General features: G+C 37.9%; 2 protein-coding genes across 2 annotated transcripts in view; one reads left to right on the forward strand and one right to left on the reverse strand.

The window, feature by feature from the left end:
- E(Pc) (Enhancer of Polycomb) overlaps positions 1-13,250 on the reverse strand; it is a 42,933-nt gene extending 29,683 nt beyond the window's left edge. Inside the window, exons 1-2 of the mRNA XM_090162975.1 lie at positions 12,845-13,250; positions 6,461-6,620 (exon numbers count right to left, since the gene is read on the reverse strand). Coding sequence (XP_090019101.1) covers positions 6,461-6,620; positions 12,845-13,198 — 514 coding nt within the window. The 5' untranslated portion in view covers positions 13,199-13,250. The remainder of the gene's footprint in view (positions 1-6,460; positions 6,621-12,844) is intronic.
- Positions 13,251-13,826: 576 nt separating this feature from the next.
- The window catches only part of ALiX (programmed cell death 6-interacting protein-like protein AliX), a 42,348-nt gene continuing 29,808 nt past the window's right edge, over positions 13,827-26,366 (forward strand). Inside the window, exons 1-2 of the mRNA XM_090164238.1 lie at positions 13,827-14,181; positions 23,838-23,895. Coding sequence (XP_090020364.1) covers positions 13,976-14,181; positions 23,838-23,895 — 264 coding nt within the window. The 5' untranslated portion in view covers positions 13,827-13,975. The remainder of the gene's footprint in view (positions 14,182-23,837; positions 23,896-26,366) is intronic.

The raw sequence follows: 26,366 nt of genomic DNA on the forward strand, positions 1-26,366 counted from the left end.
CCTGTAAAAATCATAGCGTCCGCATTCTTGTTTTTTCTTTGTGTGGTCTTACTCCTGACCAAGCCGTTATATCGTTCACTCTACTGTATGTAAAATGTATATTTTTAACTATGATTAATTTAACTAATTAAATAAAAAAACTACTTATTATTCATATAGAAGTAATATTTATTGAACCCATCTACAACAAATGGCATCTCTGCTGGGGATCGAATTAGGGTTAAATTAGGCTTCGCATTGAACGTCATAGACATAATGGCGGATGGAGGAGCAGTATCGTTTCAAGGCCAAGTTGAGAAATTAGACTCAAGTAACTACCGAAATTGGCGCTATGAAATGGAGATGGTTCTTAGAGGGCAAGGTGTATGGGAGATAGTAAACCAAACAGAAGTCCCACCTGCCTCTACGGCAGCAGCTGACGTGATATTCAAAACCTTCGAAAATCAAAGGCGTATGCCACTATTGGGCTTGGTTTATCCCCCACTGTGAGGAGTATAGTTGATGGCGAGACAACACCCGAAGGGATGTGGGAAGCCCTACGAAAGGCGTATGAACCATCATCTCATGCCCGCATTAGGACACTAAGGAAACTTTTCTATAACATAGAATATGAAGAAGGAGAATGTATGCCGGCCTTCATAGGACATCAATTATGCCAAGAGACAATTAGAGGAGGCTGGCGAAACAGTAACCGATAAAGATGTTTCATACCAACTCATTGGGCCGATCATTGCCGGAAACTTATCAGAGTCTGGTGTCTATCATCTACGATTCTGATGACACGAAGTTTGTCTCTACTACTATCAGAAATCAATTGACTGCAGAATATGGTCGTCAAACAACTCTAAAAGAAGTCGCCCGACGGTGGTGCAAGCAGCGAATGCAAATGCCGTGCAGATATGTAATCAATGGGCAGATGGGAAGACAAAAGAAAATAGACTTTTCAAAGGGAAATGTCATTTCTGCCATGTATGGGGTCATCAGGAAAGTCAATGTCGAAATAAGACAACACAACAATCGCAATATAAAGACCCAAAGAAACCCGAAATAGGAGCTTTTATTGCTTCAGCATTTATGTCAACTACGACGATGTCAAGTAATTGGATCATTGACACTGCAGCCACTCACCATTTTTGTAACCAACGGCACTGGTTTGATTGAAAACTATTCAGAATTGAAAACAGACGCAATCGTGGGTGAAGGCAAATCGAGAGTGGAAGGCCAGGGCAATGTTTGGTTGAAGATGGATGAGAATGGAGGTAACATTTTCCAATTAAAGGGTGTTATATATACACCGGGGATGCACCGTAATTTACTCTCTGGAAGGTTATTAGACCAGGCTGGTTACAAAGCCATCGTAGAACATGCCTGTATCACTGTCTATTTTCCTAAAGGGAATTTAGCTTTTAAGGCACAACTATCAAAAGACAATTTCTATACAGTCAAAGCGCACGTACTGGAACAAGGACAGGAAACAGAGGAAATAGACACAGTTCTCGAAACTCATACATCATCTGTTTATGATTATATTATAGGAGGTCGAGATCTGTGGCACAAGCGTCTCGGCCACATTAATGAAGAAGATATGAATTTCATGATTGCACACCAAATGTTAGAGGGGCTGGACTGTAAAACAGGGAGTTTGGATGTTTGTATATCATGTCAAATAGCGAAAAGTACACGTAGTACATATCCACCTATGAAGACTATACGTAGTAAAGAGATATTAGAATTGGTCCATTCTGATGTCTGGGGACCAGCTCCGATTCACTCGATAGGGGGAGCTAGATATTATGTCACTTTTATTGATGACAACAGTTGTTATATGAAACTTTATACTATGAAAAATAAAAGTGAGGTCTTTGATATTTTCAAGGTGTATAAGGCAGATGTCGAAAAACAGACTGGGAGAACCATTAAAGCCCTGCGAACTGACAATGGTACTGAGTATTGTGCAGGTCAGTTTACCAAATATTGCAACGAAAATGGTATTAAGCATGAGCGTACCAATGTTTATTCGCCGCAAATGAATGGCGTAGCTGAACGCATGAACAGGACACTCTTGAATACAGTCCGGGCGCTACTGGACGACAGTAAATTACCTCATTCGTTATGGGGCGAGTTACTTTATACTGCGGTTGTTCTCCGAAACCGTACCTGACATGCCAAACTAGGAAAGACCGTGCCCCTTGAATTATGGTGGGAAAAGAAACCGAGTGCAAGGTTCCTGAGACGCATAGGTTGTCTGGTATTCATGCATAATCCATCACAGCGTCAACAGAGCAAACTGCATGGTCGAGCAAAACTGGGTATACTTCTTGGTTATGCCAAGAACACACGGGTACAGAATATGGTTCCCAGATACCAACCAAGTGAAGGAGACAAAGCACGTCAAGTTTGCAGAACATAAACTGGGGGTGGAGAATGTCAGTGTGGCTCATCACGACAGAGAAGTCATGTTTTGGGCAGCGGAAGAGTGATGGTGGAGAAGTCACAACACCGACACAAGGTATTACTGAAGACAACCCACCTCAGGAAATGGCTCAGGCAACAGAACCTTGTAAGGGACTCGATAGAGGGCGCCCGTTGGAAAGAGTAAAATCCCCTGGTGGCGAAAGTATAGTCACAACCATATATAAAGAGAGTCCCTGTAAGAGACAAGTAGCAGAAGGGAGAGAGAGCTAGATGTCCCGTCGGAGGTAGATGAAAGGATTGCTTAAAGGAAGAACTGTGAGTTTGAAATAAAATACCTTTGTTAACCTAAACTGAAGCGTCCCTCATTAAAAATGATAAAATAGTAGTGTAATATATCTACCGTGAAGAGTGTTCGTTACATCTTGATCCATCGCTTGTTTCCATTGGACTTTTTGCAGGGATTGAATGGCTTCTTGATAATTTGATTCATAAATCGCTGATCTTGTGCGATGCAGGACAGATGGGTGGCTGCATTTGGAACCACTTTTCTTGAAAAATTGAATAAATTTAAGTCATAATTTAGGTCATTTTCTTTCCTATACCTCACAACATCTGGTTTTTATCGTAGTTGTATCCCATCAGGATCGTAACCGTAAATATCCTTTAGACCGGCAGTGGCACCAGACTTCCTTAGCTTCTCTTCCCTTGTCCAGCCAGTTGGCAAACCCGCAATCGGCCTCCTTGTTGGTTGTGTGGGTTGAACAGCAGGGACCATTTCTTGACTGTTAACTGATATTTCAGAGGATATTGGTTCGTTGTTTTCAGTTTCTATTTCTTCCGTAGTAGGGTCTTCATTTGGCCAGAATAAGATATCATGATCTTGTATTACTCCTTTGACGACGTCTATTCCTAATTTGTTTTCATCGAACGAGACATGATTCGACTCTGACTTCTGTCCTCCGGTAACCAGACACAGTATCCTTTAGTATTTGTGGCGTACCCTATGAGAATTCCTGGTTTGGCTCATGGTTGAAACTTCTTTTCACGCCGCTGTGGTGGGACATGTACGAACACCAAACATCCTATGCGCTTAAGAAAACGTGCACTAGTTTCTTTTTTCTCCACAACTCCAAAGGTACCTTATCACCCAGCTTCGAGTATCGGGAACGATTTTTTAAGGTAGTTGCTGTTTGCACCAATTCGGCCAAAAGGGAATATGGTAATTTAGCTATCCATCAGAGCTCGCACTGTGTTTAACCGTTCTGTTCACTCACTCAGCAACTCCATTCATTTGTGGTGAATAGGTATTACTTCGTTCATGTTTTATTCCCTCAGCCTTACAAAAGCTTTCAAATCACATAATAAACCGGCCAAAAAAACCCGCATACCTTCACCATCGTGGTAAGCGAGGTTATAAAATTGTTTAGGCAGCATTCCGATACGTGCCCGTGTAATTGGCTCAAATGCATCTTGTAATGCTTTCCATATCCCATCTGGTGTAGTCTGACCCTCAATCAAACTTCTTATATCAGCTGATAATCTTAATGCTAGGTTGGAATAGGCCTTGGAATGTCTATCTGCATATCGACATTTGACGTCATCAGCGGCTGTACTTGCAGGTGGAACTTCTGTTCAGTCTATTATTCCCCATTGGCCTTGGCTCCTCAGAACCACTTCCATTTCAAACCACCAGCTTCTATAATTGTTGGAAGTCAATTTGGTAATTTGCCCAAGCATGGTTAACCCTCCTTCTGCCATAGTAATAATTGCACTGGTCTTCAATGCGTGTATACAAACGGGCCTTGGCTGTCGTCTTCACTCCTTTACTTAACTTTTGCTATCCCCAGCAGAGATGCCATTTGTTGCAATTGACGTTAAGCGAAATAAAAACGAATGATTTAACTATTACAAAATAAAAGGTTTAATAAAATACTTCAAGTTAAAACTAGTTACACATAGAGATAAACATTACTCATGTCTTACAAGGAGACGATCCAAGGTGATAATCACTGATTTGGTTTAAACTCGGGTATAGTGTACACCTTCATGTAACTTGAAAAACCTGCAAGGGAAAAGTTGCAACGGGCTTTCGTTTTGCCATGGCAACCGAAAACGTTTTGGACATCAAGATTTGGGATTTTTCCATTGAAAATAACATGGGAATCTGAAGGATTATAAGGGTCCCCCCTGTGAAACCTTTTAATTGGGAGACCCTTAAAATACTTCAGATTCCCATGTTATTTTCAATGGAAATAATTCCAAATCATGTTGTCAAAAACGTTTTCGGTTGCCATGGCAAAACGAAAGCCCGTCGCAACTTTACCCTTGCAGGTTTTTCAAGTTACACCCGACTTTGAACAAAATTGGTGATTATCACCTAGGGTCGTCTCCTTGTTAGAGGGGCAAAGTGAGCGAGAGTTTTCTTACTCATCTAAAACCAAAAACAATATTGGGTCACATGACCAATGACGTCATACGCCATACGTAGTTATATTAAAGGGCATATGACACCTGTTATCTTATACAAAACCTACTTGTTTAACAGAGCCGTTCGCATTTTTTTTAACAAGGAAAGAAAGAGTTGACTTTTATATATAGTTCGCGTAGCCATCGTGAGCACAGGTTGAAAATCCTGATCTAGACTATCAATATGAACTTTACGCAGTTGATCTGTCTCGGAAACACTGATGGGGAAAATTTAAAAATGGTGATGCTTAATGGTACAATTGTTGGGCTACTTTTAAGGCTGAAAATTTGAAATGTGCGGGCTTCTTTAACTTGGCCTGCCCAATTTGAAATTCATATATCTCTGAACCCAGTGTGGTGCAAATTTCCAAAATGGTGGTGCATAATGGGTGCCAATTGTTGGACTACTTCTAGGAAATTCTAAATTGGGCAGGCTATCGTTAAGCTGGCCCGCCCATTTAAAAAATTAAATTCCATCAAACGGCACTAGTGCATTATTTGAAAATAACGGTGCATAATGGGTTCGTATTGATAGGCTATGTTATTTTAGTTATGCTTATTTGGGACGGCCCGGTTAATGGACGTGTCAAGTGCTACATTCTCCGCCAAAAAAAAATAAAAAATTCATGAGGCCGCTGTAGTTCAATTTTGCCCAAAAGTCTGTCATGGCCTAAACAGGATGAAAAATGCCATGTACCTCTTAACTTGATTTTGCGACTGACATGATGATTATGATTTAAAAAATATTCCAGCATTATATCACACATCGAGAAATACGTAGTAATAATTTCTAAAAGATTTAAACCATTTTTTGTATGATATAAAAAATATAAAATTTCAAACTTGTAGAATTTCAAGAAAATAGATTTTGATTTATCAAATAAAAACAAGGGAAATACCCATTTTTTAAAGAGCTTATTTTAAAGCTCTTTTTTAGAGCTATCTAATAGTGTATTTATATTTAGTGTTTTCAATCTCCCACATGACCCTTTAACCCCTCGAATGACACCCCCCAAAAATCAAAATGTACAATTTGACATCCAATAACCTGGCTTCAATTCCAGTTAGACTATATTAACTCTACCTTTGAATTGGCCTTGCTAAAATGTGTAAGATTGTCTAATTATGTTTAAATTTAAGTTATGTATAAAAAGTTATTAAACTTTAATCGAGGTGCAATATACCAAAAATGGGAGGTTTCGATTAAACTGTGTTTATTTTAGAGCTACTTAATACCTTGGGTATATCCGTTATTTAGGCAAATCTTTCAGTGTTTAAAATTAAAAAAATCTATTGACTCATTGGTGACATGATTGGTGAAAATCGTATAGTTTTCAAATTTTTGAAGAATTTTCACAGGAAAGTAAGTGTGAAGTCAAGAAAATCCCATGATCTTCGGTTGCCATGGGAAAACTAAAGCCCATTGTAACTTTTCCCTTTGGGAATTTTCATACTACCATAAGGTCTACTTAACCCCCGAGATTCAACAAAATCCGTGATAACCACCACGGGTAGTCTCCTTGTAAGTTAATAACAATTTTATTTTATGGCACTACAGTAGCTTTACCATAATACTTACGTTGCATGTGAATAAGTTGACGAGGCATTTTATAAGTTCCTGGATAAATATTTTCATAGTCTTCTTCGTTGGCAGTAAAAACTTCAGGAGTGGGTATAACAAGTTCTCCTGTGTGCCCAAATGCTTGTTGTGCTGATATTGCTCTTTGCAAGTGATGTTCCTAGAATATATTACCATTTAAGAAATATCTTTCTACAAGCTAGCATATAACCTTTAAAAAAAACACTGGATGGCGTCCGGGTCCGTTACAGTGAACCCTCCTATTTTTTATAACCATTTTAGTTATTTTCACTATCAGCCGCTAGAGGGATAGCAGTCTAGCGTGGGCAGTATAAATGTCCTGCGCCACGGGATTTTAGTGTCTCTTTCTCCTTGTCTCGCCCGTGAAGATTCCAGGTCAACGCTTTGTATCCCCTCGTTGGTATGTTTTTAATCATTGCACCAAGAATTTCCTTCTGTATTATAGATTTCCCCGAGATATATTATGGCTGAACGAGGTAGTTCCGATGTTATTGTAAGTGTAATTATATTTCTGAATATTAAACCTGTTTTTGACTGAATCAACTTATGTGGTGATTTTCACTTATAAGACTGGCTTAGCCTGAACCCTAACTTGTAAACACTTACCCTAATCGTGTTACATCCTTAATGGGATTGGGAAGGCAAAACGGTTACACTGGCACCCAAACTGGAGCTAAGCGTTTAAATTACGTTTTATTTTTTGAAAATTACGAGTTTAATAATTTCAGTTAAGAATTTAAGCCGCCTTGAAGCGATGTTATGACAGAAAACGGTGGTACCACAGGTCGCGCTGGAGTTTGTTTTGCTCGCGGGACTTTCGCTTGTCTCGATTTTGGGACTGACACTTCATTGTCGGTCTCAAGCAGTGGCGTAAGATCCAAGAACAAACCTCAGGAATCGCTACCAGTCCTACTCAGGAGGAACTCGATTGCATAATGCTTGGCGATGGGCGGTATACAATTTTGAAATTTTTAATTTCCGGAAGGGAATTGGAATAAAAATTCATGTGCCCACGCCGTTATGCGACTTCATCCTGAGACGAAGTTTCTGTGGTGGACACCGGCTGTGTTAAATTGTCTGACCAAAGATTGTCGACTTCACAATCTAAAGTTTCCGTTTATAGAAGGCACCCTTGAAAAGGAACTCGCCCCTCTTACATGTACAACGATAAATAAAGCCTTAAAATGCGACATCAATAACATCGACGAAACGTCGTAAGTTCAGCCGGCAGCCGAGCCGACTTTTCGGCGGTGACTACGACGGAAGACGTACGACACGCTCGTTATCATGCGTAATGTATTGAAAATGGAAGGAACCTTAATGGTCACCCCTATAAGGACGATGAGTGTGACGCAAGGACAGAGACCATTATACACTATCAACGATCACTTCTGACCCTTCGCAAGCCTTCCTTACTGCTGTGACACAGTCAACAGGATTTTTTGGATGTTTCCCCAAGATTAACACAACTGTATCCACGTCTGATTATGGGGACAATATCGCCGCTATGGATGTGTCAATGGGTCGTTGGGGCACGATGTACCGAATTGCCCTAAGTAAAGCCGTCATCTACGGACTTGAATGAACTTTTGTATTATGTATATTTTACTCTATTCTGTGTCTATTTTATTGTTTTGTTGGTCTCTAGGACATCCTATACCTCAGTTCACCTCATCCATAATATCTTATTTATTCGTTGGGGGGATGTAACGGATCCGGTCACCGGATGGCGTCCGGGTTCGTTACAGTGAACCCTCCTATTTTTTATAAACATTTTAGTTATTTTCGCTATCAGCCACTAGAGGGATAGCAGTCCAGCGTTGGCAGTACAAATGTCCTGTGCCACGTGATTTTATGGTCTTTCTCCTTGTCTTGCCCGGAGATGGTTGCCCGTGAGGATTCCGGGTCAACGTTTTGTATCCCCTCGTTGGTATGTTTTTTATCTTTGCCCCAAGAATTTCCTTCTGTATTATAAAGATTTCCTAGAGATATATTATGGCTGAACGAGGTAGTTCCGATGTTATTGTAAGTGTAAGTATATTTCTGAACATTAAACCTGTTTCTGACTGAATCAACTCGTGTGGTGATTTTCACTTATAAGACAGGCTTAGCCCAAACCCTAACTTGTAACCGCTTACCCTAATTGTGTTACATCCTTAATGGGATACGATTTGGGAAGGCGAAACGGTTACAACATAAACTGAAAATCTGATCCTAACAAAGTATCTTCCAGGATTTTGGAGTAGGGTAAGAAGAGTCAGGCTATAGCATCATTTCACTCCGATTCTGTGGTGGTGAATAGTTTGAGTCAGAGTAAAAACGTTTTTCCAAAATGGCTGCATGTGGCCTTTTTAGCAGATAAATTTTAGCTATCAGACGACAGAATCCGATTTACTCATTTACACCTCCTTTTCACAAGGAGTAAATAGAGTAGCACTAATACTCTAGGACAAGCAAATAGTTTATGGGGCGGAGTAATAATCATCCCTGGAACAGGCGAATTAAAGGTTTTATGGTAAAAAGAGTACAATTTTAGTCCAAGAACAGGCGTAAAGAAACACCCTTATATATAAATTTAAATTAATGGGCAGAAACTAATTCCCATATTTCTTACGAACTTGCATCTTTCTTTGAAAACAATAACTCTGAAATTTGTAATAGAACATTTTTTATTTTGAAGAAAATGCATTGATAATTTTGGTTGCTAAAGCTCATTTCTTAGATGAATAAACGAATGGACAAAATGTTGAAACAGAGATTTTATAGAGCATAGATGAAACCATTACTTTGACATTAAAGAGCCATCCAAAATCAAATTCCCAAACAGCCCAGTTGCCAAGTAGGTCGAGTGTTTGACAGTTCATAAAGTGATGATTGATTTCAGGGTGAAATTTTGCAACTTTAATTCATGTTTTTTGTGCAGGGTTTTGAAATTTTTCTATTTTGTCTGTTGTGTAGGATAATTGGAAAAATTTCCTAGGTTGTTTATTTCTATTACCCCCAAAAATTCCATACCCTAGTATGAAAAACGGGTTCCAACAAGCCTTCAATATCCCCATAATAATAGCTAGTCACCCTGTAATACGGACTTCGCAATTCTTCAGGCCATTGTAACTGCTGACAATTTTGACACTCCGAACAACGCCAGATTTAATCCTTTGACATGGATAGGTCAGGATAACAGGCTGACTGTGGAGCTTAAATTACTAATAGTGTTATAAGGCAGTCGAACTATCCTAGCTCTATTGAAAAACGAACAAAAACATATTGCTTCTCTTATTGTCTGTTTTGTGCCATCACATAGCAATGGGGATTTCATAAAATTCCTTACATATTCTTAGTGTCATCTGCTAAACTAAAATACCCCTTTTGAGTATCAAGGAGCCAGATTTCAAATTCGTAGCCATGAGTGCAAAGCCGTATCCATTTATTGGTAGAAAATTTAATTTTACAATTTAACTATCGTTAAATTCTGGCAAATGAACTAATTCCCTTGCAGGGGCTAGGTGTAAGAAAAAAATTTCACAACCCCAAAAACTGTGTTAATGGTTTTAGTTTGTTTGCCCCACATTTTGAGCTAAAACAAATTAATTAATAAGTTTGAAGATTCATATTTTAATTTAATTATTTAAAATATAAATAAGCTCTTAATTTTTAAACTTTGGGAGAAAATAGTTAATTTGGATAGATTCTTCCTATTAATCATACATTTGGGAAGGTATCAACTTTATATTTAACATTGTATGAAGGCCCCCCCCCCCCAAATTATAGAAACCAAAAATAACTTTCGTTCAAATATTTATGGATATTTTCTATTTAATGGAAAAATACATCAGTTTTAATTTTATTGAACTGTTATTCTGTGGGGTGTTTAATAATTATAGTTTCTCAACCCTACCCTTACCAAAAAATAAGTTGGCTAAAAACCACTTACGACAACTTGCTTTTCAACTTAGTTTTCAGTTTGTATTTGGGACAAATGCCTACTTAAAAATAACTTAAATCCTCTTAAATAATCAACTTATTTCCAACTACACCAGAATCAACATTTACATTTAACTACTTAAAAGCAACTTAAATCCTACTTGGGAAACATCTAAAATCCAACTTAAAAATATTATGTAACTTCCTGACTACTAAAAACCAACTAATTATAAACTTAGCACAAGCAGTATTGGCAAAAGTGAAGAACAGCCCCCCCTCCTTTTATTGTTTTTTTTATTTTCTTAGATGAAAGCCCAGTGTGTAAGGAGTACGAAGGTATTTTTTTTAGTAACCGCAAATGAGAATTAGTTAAGTTAACGCGTTTTGAAAACCGTCAATTTCAATGCATTTTCGACAATAGTTTAATGTGAGTTCTATACTTTGTCTCCCGAGATAGAGCAGGACACGTGAAATCAAACTTTATGTTTGGTGTGTACTAAGGAGTAATACTGAAAATGAAATTTGTAGTGGTAGTGTAGACTATACTTAACTCTTACAAATAAGGGATTTGGGAGGGAACTGAATATGTTAATGATATGTACCTCAAATAACGGGATTTTTTAACAATGCAAAAAGTTTTAATCACAATTTATTGTTTAAAAAGATATGATCAATGTAAAATTGTTACTTGCCAGTAATTTTTACAACGGGAAATACGACATATTTCGAGATTTGTTTGTTTATTTGATGAGGAGGACGATGCTTTAAATGTCTAGATTTTAATACGTTTTGGAGAAGGTAGGACTGATGACGAAAAAGGAAAAGGCTGAAATGCAGAACAGTACTAACTTTTAAGGGTTGGGAATTTTTCTCGTATTTCAACGTATTTTAGGTTTTTTTTAACCATACTATGACCTCTGTGTGATGTTGACTTATACAACGTCGAATGTACTCTAAGTATTGGCGATAACGGCGCCGCGCACTCGCTTCGCTCGAGCGCTGGGGGCGCGCAGCGCCTCCCCAACCCCATACTAAAAAAAGCTATGGGCCAACTATAACGCAACCTAGAGGACAGCACCAAGCCTGACGCATCAAGTATCGTAAACCCGAAAACCATAAACAAAACAAAAAAAACAAAAGTACCTATTGCTAATAATAGCCCAAAGGACTTCGTTAACACGTGTGAAAAATCTACAATTTCAAAGCATTTGCGAGGGTAAGAAAAGTTCTTATCGACCGAATTTTAACTTGTGCAATCGAAAACAGAATATTGGCGCCACCCCAACCCCATTCTTGCTATCACGATGGGCCGTTTATAACGCGACCTAGAGGACATTACCTAGCCATAACGCATCAAGTATTGTCCAAATACGCGGAAAACTAAAATAGGTAATTGGTGTTCAATGCTTCACATTGGCCCAAATAATTAATTGATGTTCAACGCATCAAGTATTGTCCAAATACGCGGAAAAGTAAAATAGTTAATTGATGTTCAATTCTTCACATTGGCCCAAATCATTAATTGATATTCAATTAGTATAGACCAAAATGAAAGTTTGTTTTCATGTGTCCTACTCTATCTCGGGGTAGAACAGCCAGTGAAATCTCAGGATAATACCCGTGAAAATTGAAAAATCCCATTCCTGATAACTTTTAATTTATATGTTTGCGGATAATAATTAATACACCATTAAATTCAGCGTAAAAAATGCTACCAATAAATCGAATAAAAAACGAAAAATAATAGGGGGGGCTATTCTTCACATTGGCCGCAGTGGCGTCCTACCAACTGAATAACAACTTATTACCCCTTTAATAGTAACTTGAAATATGCTGAAAACTTGAGCCTAGTTAATACCAACTCAATATCAACTTATAATGTGTATACAAACTAAATACAAACTGAAATCCAACTTATTTTTGGTAAGGGTAGGTCATAAGTATATATATATTTGTTGATTATTCAAATTTTATGGAGGAGCTGAGTCTAAATTACTGCTTAATTGACAATCTAAATCAAATTTTACAAATACATGAAGGAATTTGTTTAATATTCATAATTTAAAGTTATAATTATCTGTGATTGTAATATAAGCAGAAATAATGTTGTAGGTATGTTTATAACCATAGCTGCTTAAGTTTCTGGAAAAAGTTCACAACTAGATGGCACTAACAACCTCCACTGAACAATATTACAACAAGCCTAGGGTTAACACTGTTATATAAGAGTAAAAACAACAAACTTAACGAAAACCTACAGGCGAATAATGTGAAACATTAGAAAAGCTACATGATCATAAAATAAATACATGATACAAAACCACATAATAGGAATGGCTAGTTTCAATAGAGCCTGTCATGAAATAGTTGAACAGCCAATCACCTAATCGACCGAAGCCTTTGTTTACAAGGCTTAACACCAAAGGTTGAGATACTTACACACTCTTCTTCTTTTTCCATTCCAGTTGGCATTTGAGGTACTGCCCGATTTATTGCAGCAAAATCGGGCAAATCTGGAACTTCTTCTGAGCGATAAACGGGCATAGGCTTAGAGGCGTCCAGCGCCCGAGCCCTAAAAGACAACTTACTCATGTTGCTTATTTTAGTGTAATTATAACACAAGCGAAGTACCAACACCACGAGGCAAACTTTAACTTGAGTTAAATTATCAATTTTGACCCCGCACGCACGGGCCTTACAACGTAATATTAACGTGAAAATTAAATTATTAGTTTCCCATTTCGAAATATTTATCACCAGAGTGGTGAAATTACAAAACACGTTATTCTTCATTCACTGTCATTTCCTACTCCTCCATAGTGGCGGACGGCATCCATTACAAACATTGACTCTAAATAAAATGAAGTCTATTTACTCCCATTTTTCGGGTACTACTATTAGCTACAAACTTTTTTTTAACATTATTTGAGTTTAAATAGATTTCGTTTAATTCTAGATTGAAATTTCTATAATTATTTGTTTTTAATAATATAAAATGAAAAATAAATAAAGTGAAAATTGGTTATAACACAATGAAATAGAAACTGCACTCGAAAAAAATATATGACTTCAGATCAACGATCCTAGATTAGAATCTGGCAACCATAAATGATGATAAATCCCAGTTTGTGTCTTAAATTCTGAATAATAAAAAACTTAGATTTATCTGGTTTTAATGTCTGTAGCATAATTTTTACTGTTTACACAATAAGCGTACAGATTCTACTAAAATTTCTTTCGATTTGATATGTTATTCCAGCTTACAAAATCTGATTTTCAAAGAAATACTGGTAATATGTACAGCCCCGTTTCTTATTGAAATTTTAATATTTTGATTATTTATACCGGTTTTAGGTAACAATAAGAGAAATTGCTTCATCATAAGGACCTGGCAGCGCTGATTCACGATTTCCTTCAAATCATTGTGTTAAACAGGATCCTGATTTATTTGGGGGCGGTTTGATTTAATATTTCGTTGTAAACTTTAGTTTTTGCGTTCAGGTGTAGTAATTTTCGTATTCTTTCGGCCTAATTTATTTTACAGTTAATCTTTAAAAGAAAAATTTTGTGATGGCAACGTTTATAGCCATACCCTTGAAGAAAACTACGGAAATTGACATTTCCAAACCGTTAAAACATTTCATCAGCTCTTATTATAGCTCAGCTGACGATCCAATTGACTGCGCTGAGTCATTGCAAGAGCTTAATAAACTTCGTTTGAATTCGACATGGAGAACTCTGGATAAACATGAAAGTTCACTTGAAGTAATGTACAGGTATATGGTAAACATTATTATGACTATTCTCTAATCATCACTGCAAAAATTCTTTTGAGATTTGAAAAAAATCTGTTTTTTTTGTGTTTATCTTGATAAATCCCGGTGGTCTTAAACGGATTAACTTTGGCTTGAGATGGACATCTTGGTATGCACAGGTTGGAAATGGGAGATTTTGCATTTCGTTTCTGAGACTGGGCTTTTTCAGGTCTAAAAGGTTTGGAAGGTAGAAGGATGGAAATCATTGGTTAGACTGGGAAAATAGGCTTGGCAACGTTAAACCATTGAACTTAATACAATCTAGACGTCACATCTAGCGAAATAGTTTGAACTTCAGAAAATATTTTAGTCTTCTAGTTGTTGGCACTCCACTTGTTTTTATAGTTTTTACAATGAAACAAGGAAAAGCGTTAAATTTAATTTTCCGAGAACACAACTATACCATGGTATAAACACTAAAGGATGTACCATTAGCTAAGATTTCAATACAGAGTTCGCGTTGGCTCGGTCGTAACGTGTTTCCTCCCCCCCCCCCGCGCTTAACTCCGCTAGGGGCACCGGATATGATGTTGTAGCGCCATCTCGTATTTTTTTTAAATAATTTCGCGGGTTTTTGGAATTTCTAGATTTTTGTCTGCTCTTTTAGTTGAAGATTATAACCACATGGATCAAAACACGCTTCTTTTATTAATCTTCAATTTTGTTTAAAATTGCAAATAGTAAATAGTGAAAAGGCTGAATCTGCCAAGCTTCAAATCCTAAAATGAAGCCAAATACATATTAAAATGAATGTAAATATTAAGATAATCAAGCATGGAATTGCACGCCCGTTTGTTTACCCCTGGATAGAAAACAATTTCCGGTTTGCGGGCTCGCGCCGCTAGGTGGAAAGGTTAAAGAGTATTTTTGCGTTTTTACGCTCGTAGAACATCCTTTAGTGTTTAATCCATAACTATACTGTTTTTTACATAAGTAAAAAGGGGACAAATAATGGTAAATATATATGGTTTAGGCATGTGTGAGTCTGAATTTTTGGATTTTGAGTCGAATTAGTTTTTAAAAATTTTAATATCGAGTTTAATTTTTTTTTTGAGTATTGAGGCTTAGCTTAAAAGGGGGTTTCGAGTACTCGACGATTTAGCCTTAGGTTTCGAGCGCTCGAAAATTTATACTTACTTTTATTTATATTATTATTATTAATTTTTATTGATATCCATTTAGGCAGATTTACATTGTGGGTTGGGCTAAGTCAGAAATTGACTCGATTCTCTACACTATCAAAATTCTTTTATTAAGGCTTCTTTACTCAAATTAACAAAAGAAAATATCAAAAATACTTGTATAGTACAAAATGGCAGTTACCAACCATCATATTTCAACTTAAAAAATGATAGTTTAGTTTAATATAAAAGAAAAGTCTATTGTAACATCAAACTTTTTTACTTTTAGTGAAGCCCTGAGATAAAAACAAAACATGTGGTTTCATAGTATCAGACTTATCACCGCTTAAGAAAGTTGAGCATTCTTACAATATATTGGGCTTAACAAAATGAACTATTCTCTAAGTTGATACGTAGGAGGGTCAGTTCCAAATGTTCTGGGAGCAGTAATTCTCTTTTATCTGTCAATTCATGGTAACTCCACTAGAAGAAAACAGTCTCTCACTGGATGCTGATGAAGCTGGAATTGATATATACTTCTTAGCAAGAAGTAAACTGTGGATACTTCTATTGATTTTGAAGCCAGTATTCCAACACACAGGAATAATTGGAAAAGACTTTTTGCTCCAAATAAAAGTTCACTTGTTCACTGGAACCATCTTTGGCCTTTTTGGTTTGATCTTTTTTTTTCTACAAGTCTCCATAAACTTCTCTTCTTTATAGTTTTCGAACTATTGTTCTGCTACAGTGGATAAAGTTTATCTCTTCAATAAACCTACTGCAAACTTCTTTTCTTCTATAGTAAGAAGGATAGTTTTGAACCTAGGATCCAATACCATTGCCTTTATAAGTAAATCATTGTTTCGATAATTCGGAAATCTTGATTTTAAATGTTTGAGAAACTTTTGGGAGATTTTCAGAGTAAACCTGAGGAAGCAAGCTTTGTTTGTTTAATTCATTTTCTAAACAGTGTCATGCTGGAAAAATCATTGCTAAAGTCGGGTATTGATCACCAGAGAGATCTTGGGTGGGTACTTCAAAAGGTTCTAAAACATCAAGCCATGACTCAATTATTTTCTATTCAAAAGTTAATAAGTTGTCAACTTTATCCATATCAAGTAGAACAGCTGATACTGCTTGCTTCTGCTCGACTAATCTATGAAGCAAGAAATAGTTTCCGATGTCTTGAATCAAATTATTTTCTGGAATATTTAGCTCTTTTTGTTTCTGCTTGAGTAAATTCGAGGACACTACACTTTTCTTAAAGTGACCAACTATTGATTTACACCCCCCTAAAATATCTTCTACTTTGGTTGCTTTAATTTTCAATTCAGAAATAGCATCTTGGATGCATAATTTGTAAAGTGTGGCAGAAGCAGGCTATGTGAGTCCATTCAGAGTCTTTTACAGCTTTTGATATGTTTCTTTCATTATCAGCTGTGACATAAATTGGAAGTGTTCCTTCCATGAATGGTTGAGGGATGAATTTCAACCGTAGATTTCTTAAATTTTCTCTCACTGTTTTTGCGGTGTTGGTTTCATGGTAAGGGAAACAAGACAAGCTCATGACAGCTATGCTGAAATTACTCCTCGTACGATGACATGTTAGACTCGGAAAATAATCCATCGACTTTGACTTCCAAAAATCAGCAGTTAATGATGAGGACCCCAGTGAGGTTTTATCATCGAGAGCTTGGTTCAAATCAGATTGGGTTTTATTTATCATTTCTTTGTACAAATCTGGAATCACATGTCTTGTAAACGTTGATCTGCTTGGAATATGGTACCTGGGCTTGCATTCATTCAAAACTTCTAAAGCCAGCAGCTTCTACGATTGAATATGGCTGGAAGTCTAAGGCAATGATTTTGCCAATTGCTTTAGTAATAGAAATGACTTTTGGATGAGTCTTTGCCAATATTGTTACTTGAGCACAAACTTCATCTAAGCTAGGCTGTTTGGTTTACTTTGCCACATTTTCTTCTGACTGCAATAATTTAAATAAATCTTAATGTTTGCATCTTAAATGAGTTCTCATGCTTGAGGTGTTTCCAGTTTTAGAATTTATAAATGCTTCACATTTCAAACATCGTGTACGATCTTTATCTAAGAAAGCAAAAAACTTGCACACTTTACTTTTTCTGGCTTTTGTTTCAGAAGTTCCAGAGGAGTCCAAGAGATCTTCTTCAGAACTAGTAGTATATGAGCTAACTGTACTTCTAGTTCTCCAAAATAACATTTTACCCTTCTTGAATATATAGTCAAGGTGTGGCTTCCATGTTAGTTTGCTATCTAGGATGACCCCGAGGTACTTCACCTCGGTACTCTCCACCAGGTCTGTTCCAAATAAGGAAATACCCTTGAACATGCCTTTTATCCTTTTTCGAGTAAAAGAAACCAAGCCAGTCTGATTAGGATTAACCATGAGGTTGACCTCCCTGCACCAGCTCTCCTCATTACATCCTTTATCGTTACTGGGAATTTCCCAGTAATGATGATAGCAATATCATCAGCGTAAACGAAACTGCGGCATCCTCCCCTGTTCAACCTCCGAACAAGTTCATCCACCACCAGGCACCAAAGAAGGGGAGTGAGAACCCCCTCCCCCCTGTGGGCAACCACGACTGTTGGAGACTGTAAGGGAGTCACCCAGCTGGGAGGATGTCACTTTCCGGTCCGTCAACATAGATTTGATCCAAAGGCACAATGTGTCATTGATACCAAATCTTTTTACAGCCTTCAATATAACTGCACTGAAGACCTTATCAAAGGCTCCCTCTATATCAAGAAAAACCGCTGGCGCAATTTCCTTGAACTCTATTGCCTTTTCCAGGCAGCTGCGAATACCATGCAGGGCGGTCTCAGTAGACCTGCCTTTCTGATAGGCATGCTGAGCAACTGACAGAGGAGAGTTGCAGTGAACCTCCTCTCTAATATAGTTGTCAACCATTTTCTCCAGAATTTTTAGGAGAAACGAGGTAAGACTAATTGGCCTAAATGCCTTAGCTTCCAGGTAATCAGATTTACCAGGCTTAGGTATAAAGATTGCCTGAGACAGCTTCCAGGTGCTAGGTATATGCCTTAGAGCAATACAAGCCCTGTAGGTTCTAAGCATCAGAGGGCATAGAATGTCACTGACCTCCTGTAAAAGGATTGGAAAAATCCCATCCGTTCCCGGGACTTATAGGGTTTAAATGACTTTTATCGCCCATATAAGTCTAGAATGCGTGGCGACCTTATTCGCCACAGCCCAATCTTCCCTTTTGTTTCGATTGATCCTCAAAGGGAGAGTGTCAGTACCACCATTGTTGGTGACCTTAGAGTCCGGAAAGTGTACATCTAACATATCTGTCAGTGTCCTTACCAGACGTGGAAAAACTACCATCTTTCAACCTAATGGTGTCAAGATGCTTAGTATTATCATGTGCCAAAATTTGTGTTAATTTGGCCGTTCTGGGAACATCTGCTATGTTCCCACAGAAATTCCTCCACAAAGCGCGAACGCTCACCATGTTATCTGGGGCAGCAGTGACTGCAACAATCGTGGTGATAAACTAATGGAATATGTGGTTAGTAAAAAACTTCATATTCTTAATAGGAACAATGAACCAACTTTTGTTTCTCGTAATAGAAGTGAGGTCATTTATCTCACGCTGTGCACAGAAAATGTCGCAGCTCTAATTAACGACTGGCATGTGTCCTGTGGGGGATTAAGGGCAATTAGTAAATAATCTAGACATCTTTAAATGAAATATAATTAAGTTTAATGAAGACCAAAAGTTAGAATGTCAAAATATACATATCTCTTTCAAAAGAACATGACACAACAAGTAAAGTTTTAGATTTGGTTTGCAGACGAAATTCGTCTGCTATATTGTCTGTTATGTTTAGCAGACAACATTAGTCTGCTAAAGTGTCTGCATTGACTTTGCAGACGACATTTACAATATCCTATGCAAAGTACAGCAAAGGCCTTGCATGTTAAGTGAACCATCACTGTCGGATCACAGACACGTCTGCTATAAAGTCAGGATGAATGTGGTTCCGGTTTATACCGAACTTCGCAATCCCAGGTGAACCAATTGGCCTGGTTTTAGGGATTATCTTAATCTTCATCTGAAGGATGATAAGCCTAGGCTATCATCGGTGCTGGATTTTGATTTGGCTGTTGATCGCATGCAACATGCCATTATCGACTCCTACCACCGCAACTGTCCGGTGAAGTCTGCCAACCAACCAAGGTTAGTTCCTTGGTGGAAACATGAGATTGGCAGACTTCGCAAAGAAACTAGGAGGCTTTTTAACAAAGCTAAAAGGTTGGGTGATTGGGTTGCCTACAAGCACACCCTCACTGCGTACCATAAGGCCATCCGCAAGGCCAAGAGGGACTCGTGGAGGAATTTCTGTGGAAATATCTCTGATATTCCCAGCACGGCAAAGTAAATGAATATGATGGCCAACGATAAGACTAAACATCTTGACACTATTAAGTTGAAAGATGGTAGCCATTCTTCGTCGGGTAAGGAGACTCTAACTCATATGTTAGATGTACACATTCCTGACTCCAGAATTACGAACAGTACTGATTCTGACCCCCCTTCTCTTTAGGATTGCACGTACCAAAAGGGAGGATTGGGCGGTGGCAAACAAAATTGTCACGCACTCCAGACTTATCTGGGCAATTAAGTCTCCAGGGCCGGATTCTGCTGCGGGTGGGCATTGTTATTATCTGCCCGATGTTGAGTAGAATCTATAGGGCTTGTATTGCCCTTGGATATATTCCTAGCACCTGGAAACTTTCTAGGGTTATTTTTATACCAAAGCCAGGGAAATCTAATTATCTCTAGGCTAAGGCCTTCAGGCCAATCAGTTTGACTTCTTTTTTTTTCTAAAGATTTTGGAGAAATTGGTAGACAATTATATTAGAGGGGAGGTTATTTCTCATACACCTCTCTCGACGGCTCAGTATGCCTACCAAAAAGGTAAATCTACTGAGACTGCCCTTCATGGCATAACTAATTGCATTGAAAGGGCTATCAACTATAAGGAAATAGCGTTAGCAGTTTTTCTTGATATAGAGGGCGCTTTCGATAAGGTGTCCAGTGCAGTCATCATGAAGGCTGCAAAGCGCTTTGGCATTAATGACACTGTCTCTGGATCAAAGCTATGCTGACGAATCGTGTGCTGGTATCACCTAGCTGTGGTGCCTGGTTGTGGATGAGCTTTTGGTGAGGCTAAACAGGGATGGGTGTCGCTGCTTCGGCTATGCTGACGATATCTGATATGATGGCTATGAAGCTGCATTTTAGTAAGTCTTTCAATACTTATTATCCAAGCCGTACGGAGTGGGCCAACCATAGTACCCTCGGGGCCAGAGGAGAAATCGTTTGGTTTACCGATGGGTCTAAGACCCGCTCTGGATCTGGTTCGGGTATGTATTGTCTTACTAGCAATCTCGGCTTCTTTGAAAGCCTTGGTGTTTATTCTATCGTTTTTCAGGCGGAAATTGCCGCCATCTGCTTCTGTGTTGACTTTTGTCTAAAAAAGAAGCTTCATGGCAAGGTTATCCAAATTTATTCGGATAGTCAGGCAGCCCTCAAGGCTCTCAACCAGTTTCAGGTTTCTTTAAAACTGGTGTACAGCTGTTTGAATCTCCTCTCGGAGCTAGGTACCAACAATAAAGTTCAACTCTATTGGGTTCCTGGCCATCGGGGGTACTACGGTAATGAGAGGGCTGATGTCCTGGCCAAGAAGGGGGCAGAGGCTGGGTTCTTTGGTCCTGAACCTGCCGTTCCTATCCCCTCTGGCATAGTTCGCGGTGTTATCTCTAACTCCATGACGGACTGTCAACTCAAGCTTTGGCTTGAGATTTATGGCCAAAGGCAGGCTAAATAGTTTATCTCTGGCCCCTCTAGGCAGAGAGCCAAGGAGCTGCTCTCGCTCTCCAAATCTAATATCAGGTTGTTCGTTGGCCTACTTACAGGTCACTGTCTCCTTAACAGACATCTCTACCTGATTGGAATCAGCGATGATCCAATCTGTAGGGCTTGTCAGGATGAGGAGGAAACCGCCTCTCATGTGCTTTGCAGGTGCGATTACTATGCGACCCAAAGGTTCGAGCATCTTGGTATGCATCAGCTGGAAACTTCTGATTTCTATAATATACTGGCCAAAAGGATTCTCCGTTTCGTGTCGGATATCGGGCTTTTTAAGTCTTAAGGGTCGGGGTTGCACAATGGACCTCTGGTCGAAGTGCGCGAATGGGTCCTTAGCCCTTCACCCCTTACACTAATAATAATAATAATAAGTCATAACCACGCTGGTTGCAGTCTGAGCTGCCCCAGATTTCATGGTGAGCATTCGCATCACAACTGATGACCAGCTTCTTTCCCAAGCTCTCACAGTAGTTAACCAAACTGGCCAACCCTTGCGAAGGGGGGGGGGAGAGCATCGTCGTACGGTAGGTATTCAGGTGCCATAGTAACCTCCCCACCACCGTAGTGGACGAAATAATGAGTTTTACCGTGGTGAAATCCCTAGAAGTGTGCATTCAGAGCGTATCAGTGCACAAGCCCTGGGTATAGCAGAGTTGTAATCATAGAATATATTACCTGCATTTTGGAGGCCAAGTATCTTGCCATTGACAGTCCATGGCTCCTGTATGAGAGCGACATCATTATGCCAAGAGACAGTTGGAGGAAGCTGGAGAAACAGTGGCCGAATATCCTACCAGCTTTCAAACCCTCCCCTTGCTTTGGGCCGGGTCCTTTCGAACCCTCCCCTTGCTTAAGGCCGGGCTCTTTCGAACCCTCCCCTTGCTTAAGGCCGGGCTCTTTCGAACCCTTGCCCTTTTTTTGTGGTTTTTGTGTTTCCATTTTGGTCCCAAGAGAAAAGTAAAAGGTCACCGCGCTTAATCCTCTGTCCGGGCGGAAGGCTAGTTACAACGGGGTTTTGCCTGGTTCCCCGAGGGTACGTTCATGATACCGTATTTTCGCACAATACCTTACACCTTGGCTTAAGGAAGAAGCAGAGCCTTAGTTGCCCCCCCCCCCCCCCCCCCCACCTGTTACTCACTTCCACCACAAAGAGGCACAAGGTTGCAGTTTATGGAAGGGTGGACTTGTTTAAAATAAGCTTCCCAAGTACTTGAGTTTCTCTTCTAATGGTTTTCGAGTTGTGTACAGGACTCGAAACTCGGACGAGTACTCGACTAAAATCAAGTGCTTGCACATGCCTAATATTGTTTAGTTAGATATTTCAATATTTTGCTACTTAAACGAAATAATCAGCTTCCTCCAAAAATTAAAATCAGTTTCCGCTACTAAACCAAGAAGAACCCATTACTACTTCTTATTTCGAACGTCTAGCAGACTAAATTATATGTATACGCAACTGCCTTCTGTAAGATGGATCTACAGGCTTAGGTTACAGTTTTTGTTCGAGCCAAGTTATTGTAGATGCGACAGGGAGCCCATATCGGGGGAATAATAATAATAATAATCAGCTAGGTTAATACCCAAGGAACCACCTTAGGCCTAAGTCATCAAGCAACTTTTGAAGCCCTTAATTCAGGTGGCCGGGCTACAATGTGTAGGAGGGTGGTGGCAAGCCCTGCATGCCACGCGATTGAGCCAACAGCTCCCTACACTAACTATTACTGCTAACTTCAAGTGGCAAATAATAACATGGCCTGGTTTTAGACATAGGGATAATTATTTGTCTAAGACATCTTTACAGATGCATGCTGGTTACAAAAAGAGTACTGCAATAGATGGTGAAATAAATCCCCATGGCTTCCTCCCGCCTCTGGATAAATGTTTTGTTTTTGGATAGGGAAAAAGGGTAACATTTGTGACTGCATGGCTGTAACTCTCAGCTCTTCGTAGCTTCAATAATCACTTAAGTAATTTCTATCATTTTTGCCTCTCATTGAATTAATAATTTGCATTTTAATTTAATGAATACAAAGAAATAACTAAATATATTTGGTAATTAAGCTTTCATTTCAAAAATATAACTGTCAGTATACTAAGTAGACACCACGTCCTTCTACAGGGAATGTGATTTACACCTACCACAGATATTTGTTTCTCGGCAACAGGCAAAAAAATTTCTCTGAGAATTCTAAAATATTAACCAATATCCATACTTCCCTTGCTAAAGTCTGGTTTTGAAGGAGTAGTGACTGTGAAAAATTCCACACCCATTTAATTCACTGTCTCTTGAATTGATGCTGTATCAGGATTTAAGCTAAAGAAAACAGGTTTGTCCATTTTGGCAAAATGGACAATAATTATGCTAAACAATTGTTGGTTTTTAATTAAATAGAGGCTCCAGAGGATATGTAAACTACAGCAAAATACTGAGTCTTTTATGATGTGGTTTTATTTGCTTACTGCATGTTTTTTTTTCAAGAACAGCTAAAGAACTGATAAATGTGAATTCTCTTTCAGCGTTAAATTTTTTTGTTTGAGCGCATTGAAAACTTTTTTTTTTAGATATTACGATCAATTATCATCATTGGAAGCGAAATGCCCTCAGAATGATGTTCTTCAGGTAATTGTGTTTTAATATTTGTATGACTAGCAAGCACTGGTTTTTAAAATTACCTTTATTTTCAAAATGAAACTCCAATAAAATATATACTTATTTGTGTTTATAAAATTGTGTGAGATAGATCTAGAACATGAAATCTTGTTTCGCCTCAGGTGGATAGAAAGCTGTAAATTCCTACAATATAAGACCTTTTAAGTGTTTTTGTAAATTAGTGACAGTCTGGGCAAATAGCGAGAACTAAACCCCAAAAAGTTTTAAAAAAAAGTACCATGATTTGTTAGTCTTGTTTTTTCCAAAAACAAACGACAATATTCTCACATTATCTGCATGATGTATTCAAATTAATTTGCTGCCACTTCATAAATGCCATATTTCAGTCAATTTTTTTGTAGTATTTTACATCAGTGCTATACCCAAATTTTAAAGTTAGGGTAGTAGCGCCACCTCCTTATAAATTTGATTTGATTGTGTTGTAGTATATAGTATTTTTTTAAAATGTATTGGTGTAAAATATATTACAAAAATTAACAGTTTAAGAGTAGGGATGTACCGATATGGGTATAGCCAATATATCGGCGTCAATATCGGACAATAAATCGGCCGATATTAACAAAGTTATCTATCATAATAGAAGTTTGCAAGAGCATATCCGAATATTTTTCTTTTCATTTTATGTTATACAAATTTTCTATCAATATTCGAATATCGTTGATTTTTATTTTTTTAAACTCTTAACCCCCTGTATAAAAAAGGTACGATCTAGTTTCTGAAGTCTAGCGTCCGTACAATAAAATAAAATATTATCATTAGTAAGTTAATCGAGAATTTTAATATTTTTAGATCTTTTCCTGAAAATGTTTTTCTAATACCGGTATCGGCTGATATTGGCTAATACTGGTATAAGAAAAATAGGCCGATATTTAGGAGTTACAAACGTGATTTTTGGCTAAAATCTAAATAAATTTATTTTTTAGTTATTTTGGGAGAAAAAGAAAGTTTTTTTTGTCCGACTTCACCTGAGAGTGACGTAGACAAGTTGAGTTTCAGAGTCAAAAATCACTTTTCCCTTTTCAGTTTTCTCACAATCGCTTCAGGCTAAGAGCTTTTTCTTGGTGTATTTTGCCAACAAGTATGTTTCATGGTGTTTCTTAAAGACACGAATTCTGTCTATTTAATCTGCCCCTTCTTAGCCATTTCATTAACAAGAATAAACACGGTATTTTCAGTTTCACAGAACTGGTTTTTGTTTAGTGTCCCTTTTTCAGAAGGCGATAAAATAAATCAATTAAACAAATTTAATTTTTAATTTAGTTGCGAATAAAATTCATTCATATTATAAAGCACTTTCTATAACACCAAAGGTTATTTAAGTGAAACTGACTACATAAAGTAAAGGGACTTCTTTCAACCCTCTCTATGAATGGTTTGCAACCGATATGGATTCCAGTAGACCTGGTATCGATCCTGAAGTATTAAAATCGTACTAGCAATAACTAAAAAGACAATAAAGAATGACTAGAAATGGATGTTTAATGTTTCATCGTTCAACATCAAAATAATACAAATCACTTAGGCCTGAGCCTATTTAAATAACAAAAGATTAGTTATTTCAAAATAAATTTAAAGCTGTATTTCGTTATTTAATTTTTAAATAAGCGCCAAGAAACAATAATTGCAAATTACACGTACCAATGCGTTTAGGGCCATGGCGACAGACCAAAAAACAGGCCCTCCAATTAAACTCTGTACGTCTAGGCGACAGACAGCAAAACAATACTGGTCAAATTCTAGACAGGTTGTCAAGTGGGTAAAGCTTGTTACCACACTTACCTCAGGCCTAGCTCTGCTGTTAACCTAACATATTAAAGGCACAAGTTTGCGACGTCTGGAATCCAGTGGTGGTGTCAGATTTCGCTTAGGACAAATAATTTTAGAAATAAATAAAAACAAGAAAATGTTCTCATTTTCTGTTCAAAATGTTCGGGCTTACGGTTCTAGCATAGACCAAAGCCATACGATCTAGAACCGGTTGCGTTGTGGTGTAAGGAAGTAATTTTTTTATCATAGAAACACGCCAAATATAGCAAAATCTGAAACAGGTCTGGTCTGCGGTGTTGCTGGAATCAGGAGGAACGGATAGTCTACACTAGCTTTGTTAGCTTTGTGTCGGAAATAAGACTTTTTATATGAAGTGACAGGTAGGGGGTTGCACAATGGACCCAGTGTCATAGTGTGTTGCTTACCACGCCTTTCAATAATAATAATAATAATAATAATTATTGGTTAACTTTAATTACACAGTCAAAACAAATTTATAGAAAAGGGCGCTATTCTTACAACTAGGCAAAAAGTAATACATAAAATCAAGTTAGTAAACAATATAAAATTAAATCAAATTTAAGTATATTAAATTAAACTAAGAATTTTGATGTGTATTTTTAAATATAATAATAATATAAATAATAATAAAT

This window comes from Leiobunum rupestre, chromosome 11, assembly GCF_980474605.1.
Source record: "Leiobunum rupestre chromosome 11, qqLeiRupe1.1.hap1, whole genome shotgun sequence".
NCBI classification, from domain to species: domain Eukaryota; kingdom Metazoa; phylum Arthropoda; class Arachnida; order Opiliones; family Sclerosomatidae; genus Leiobunum; species Leiobunum rupestre.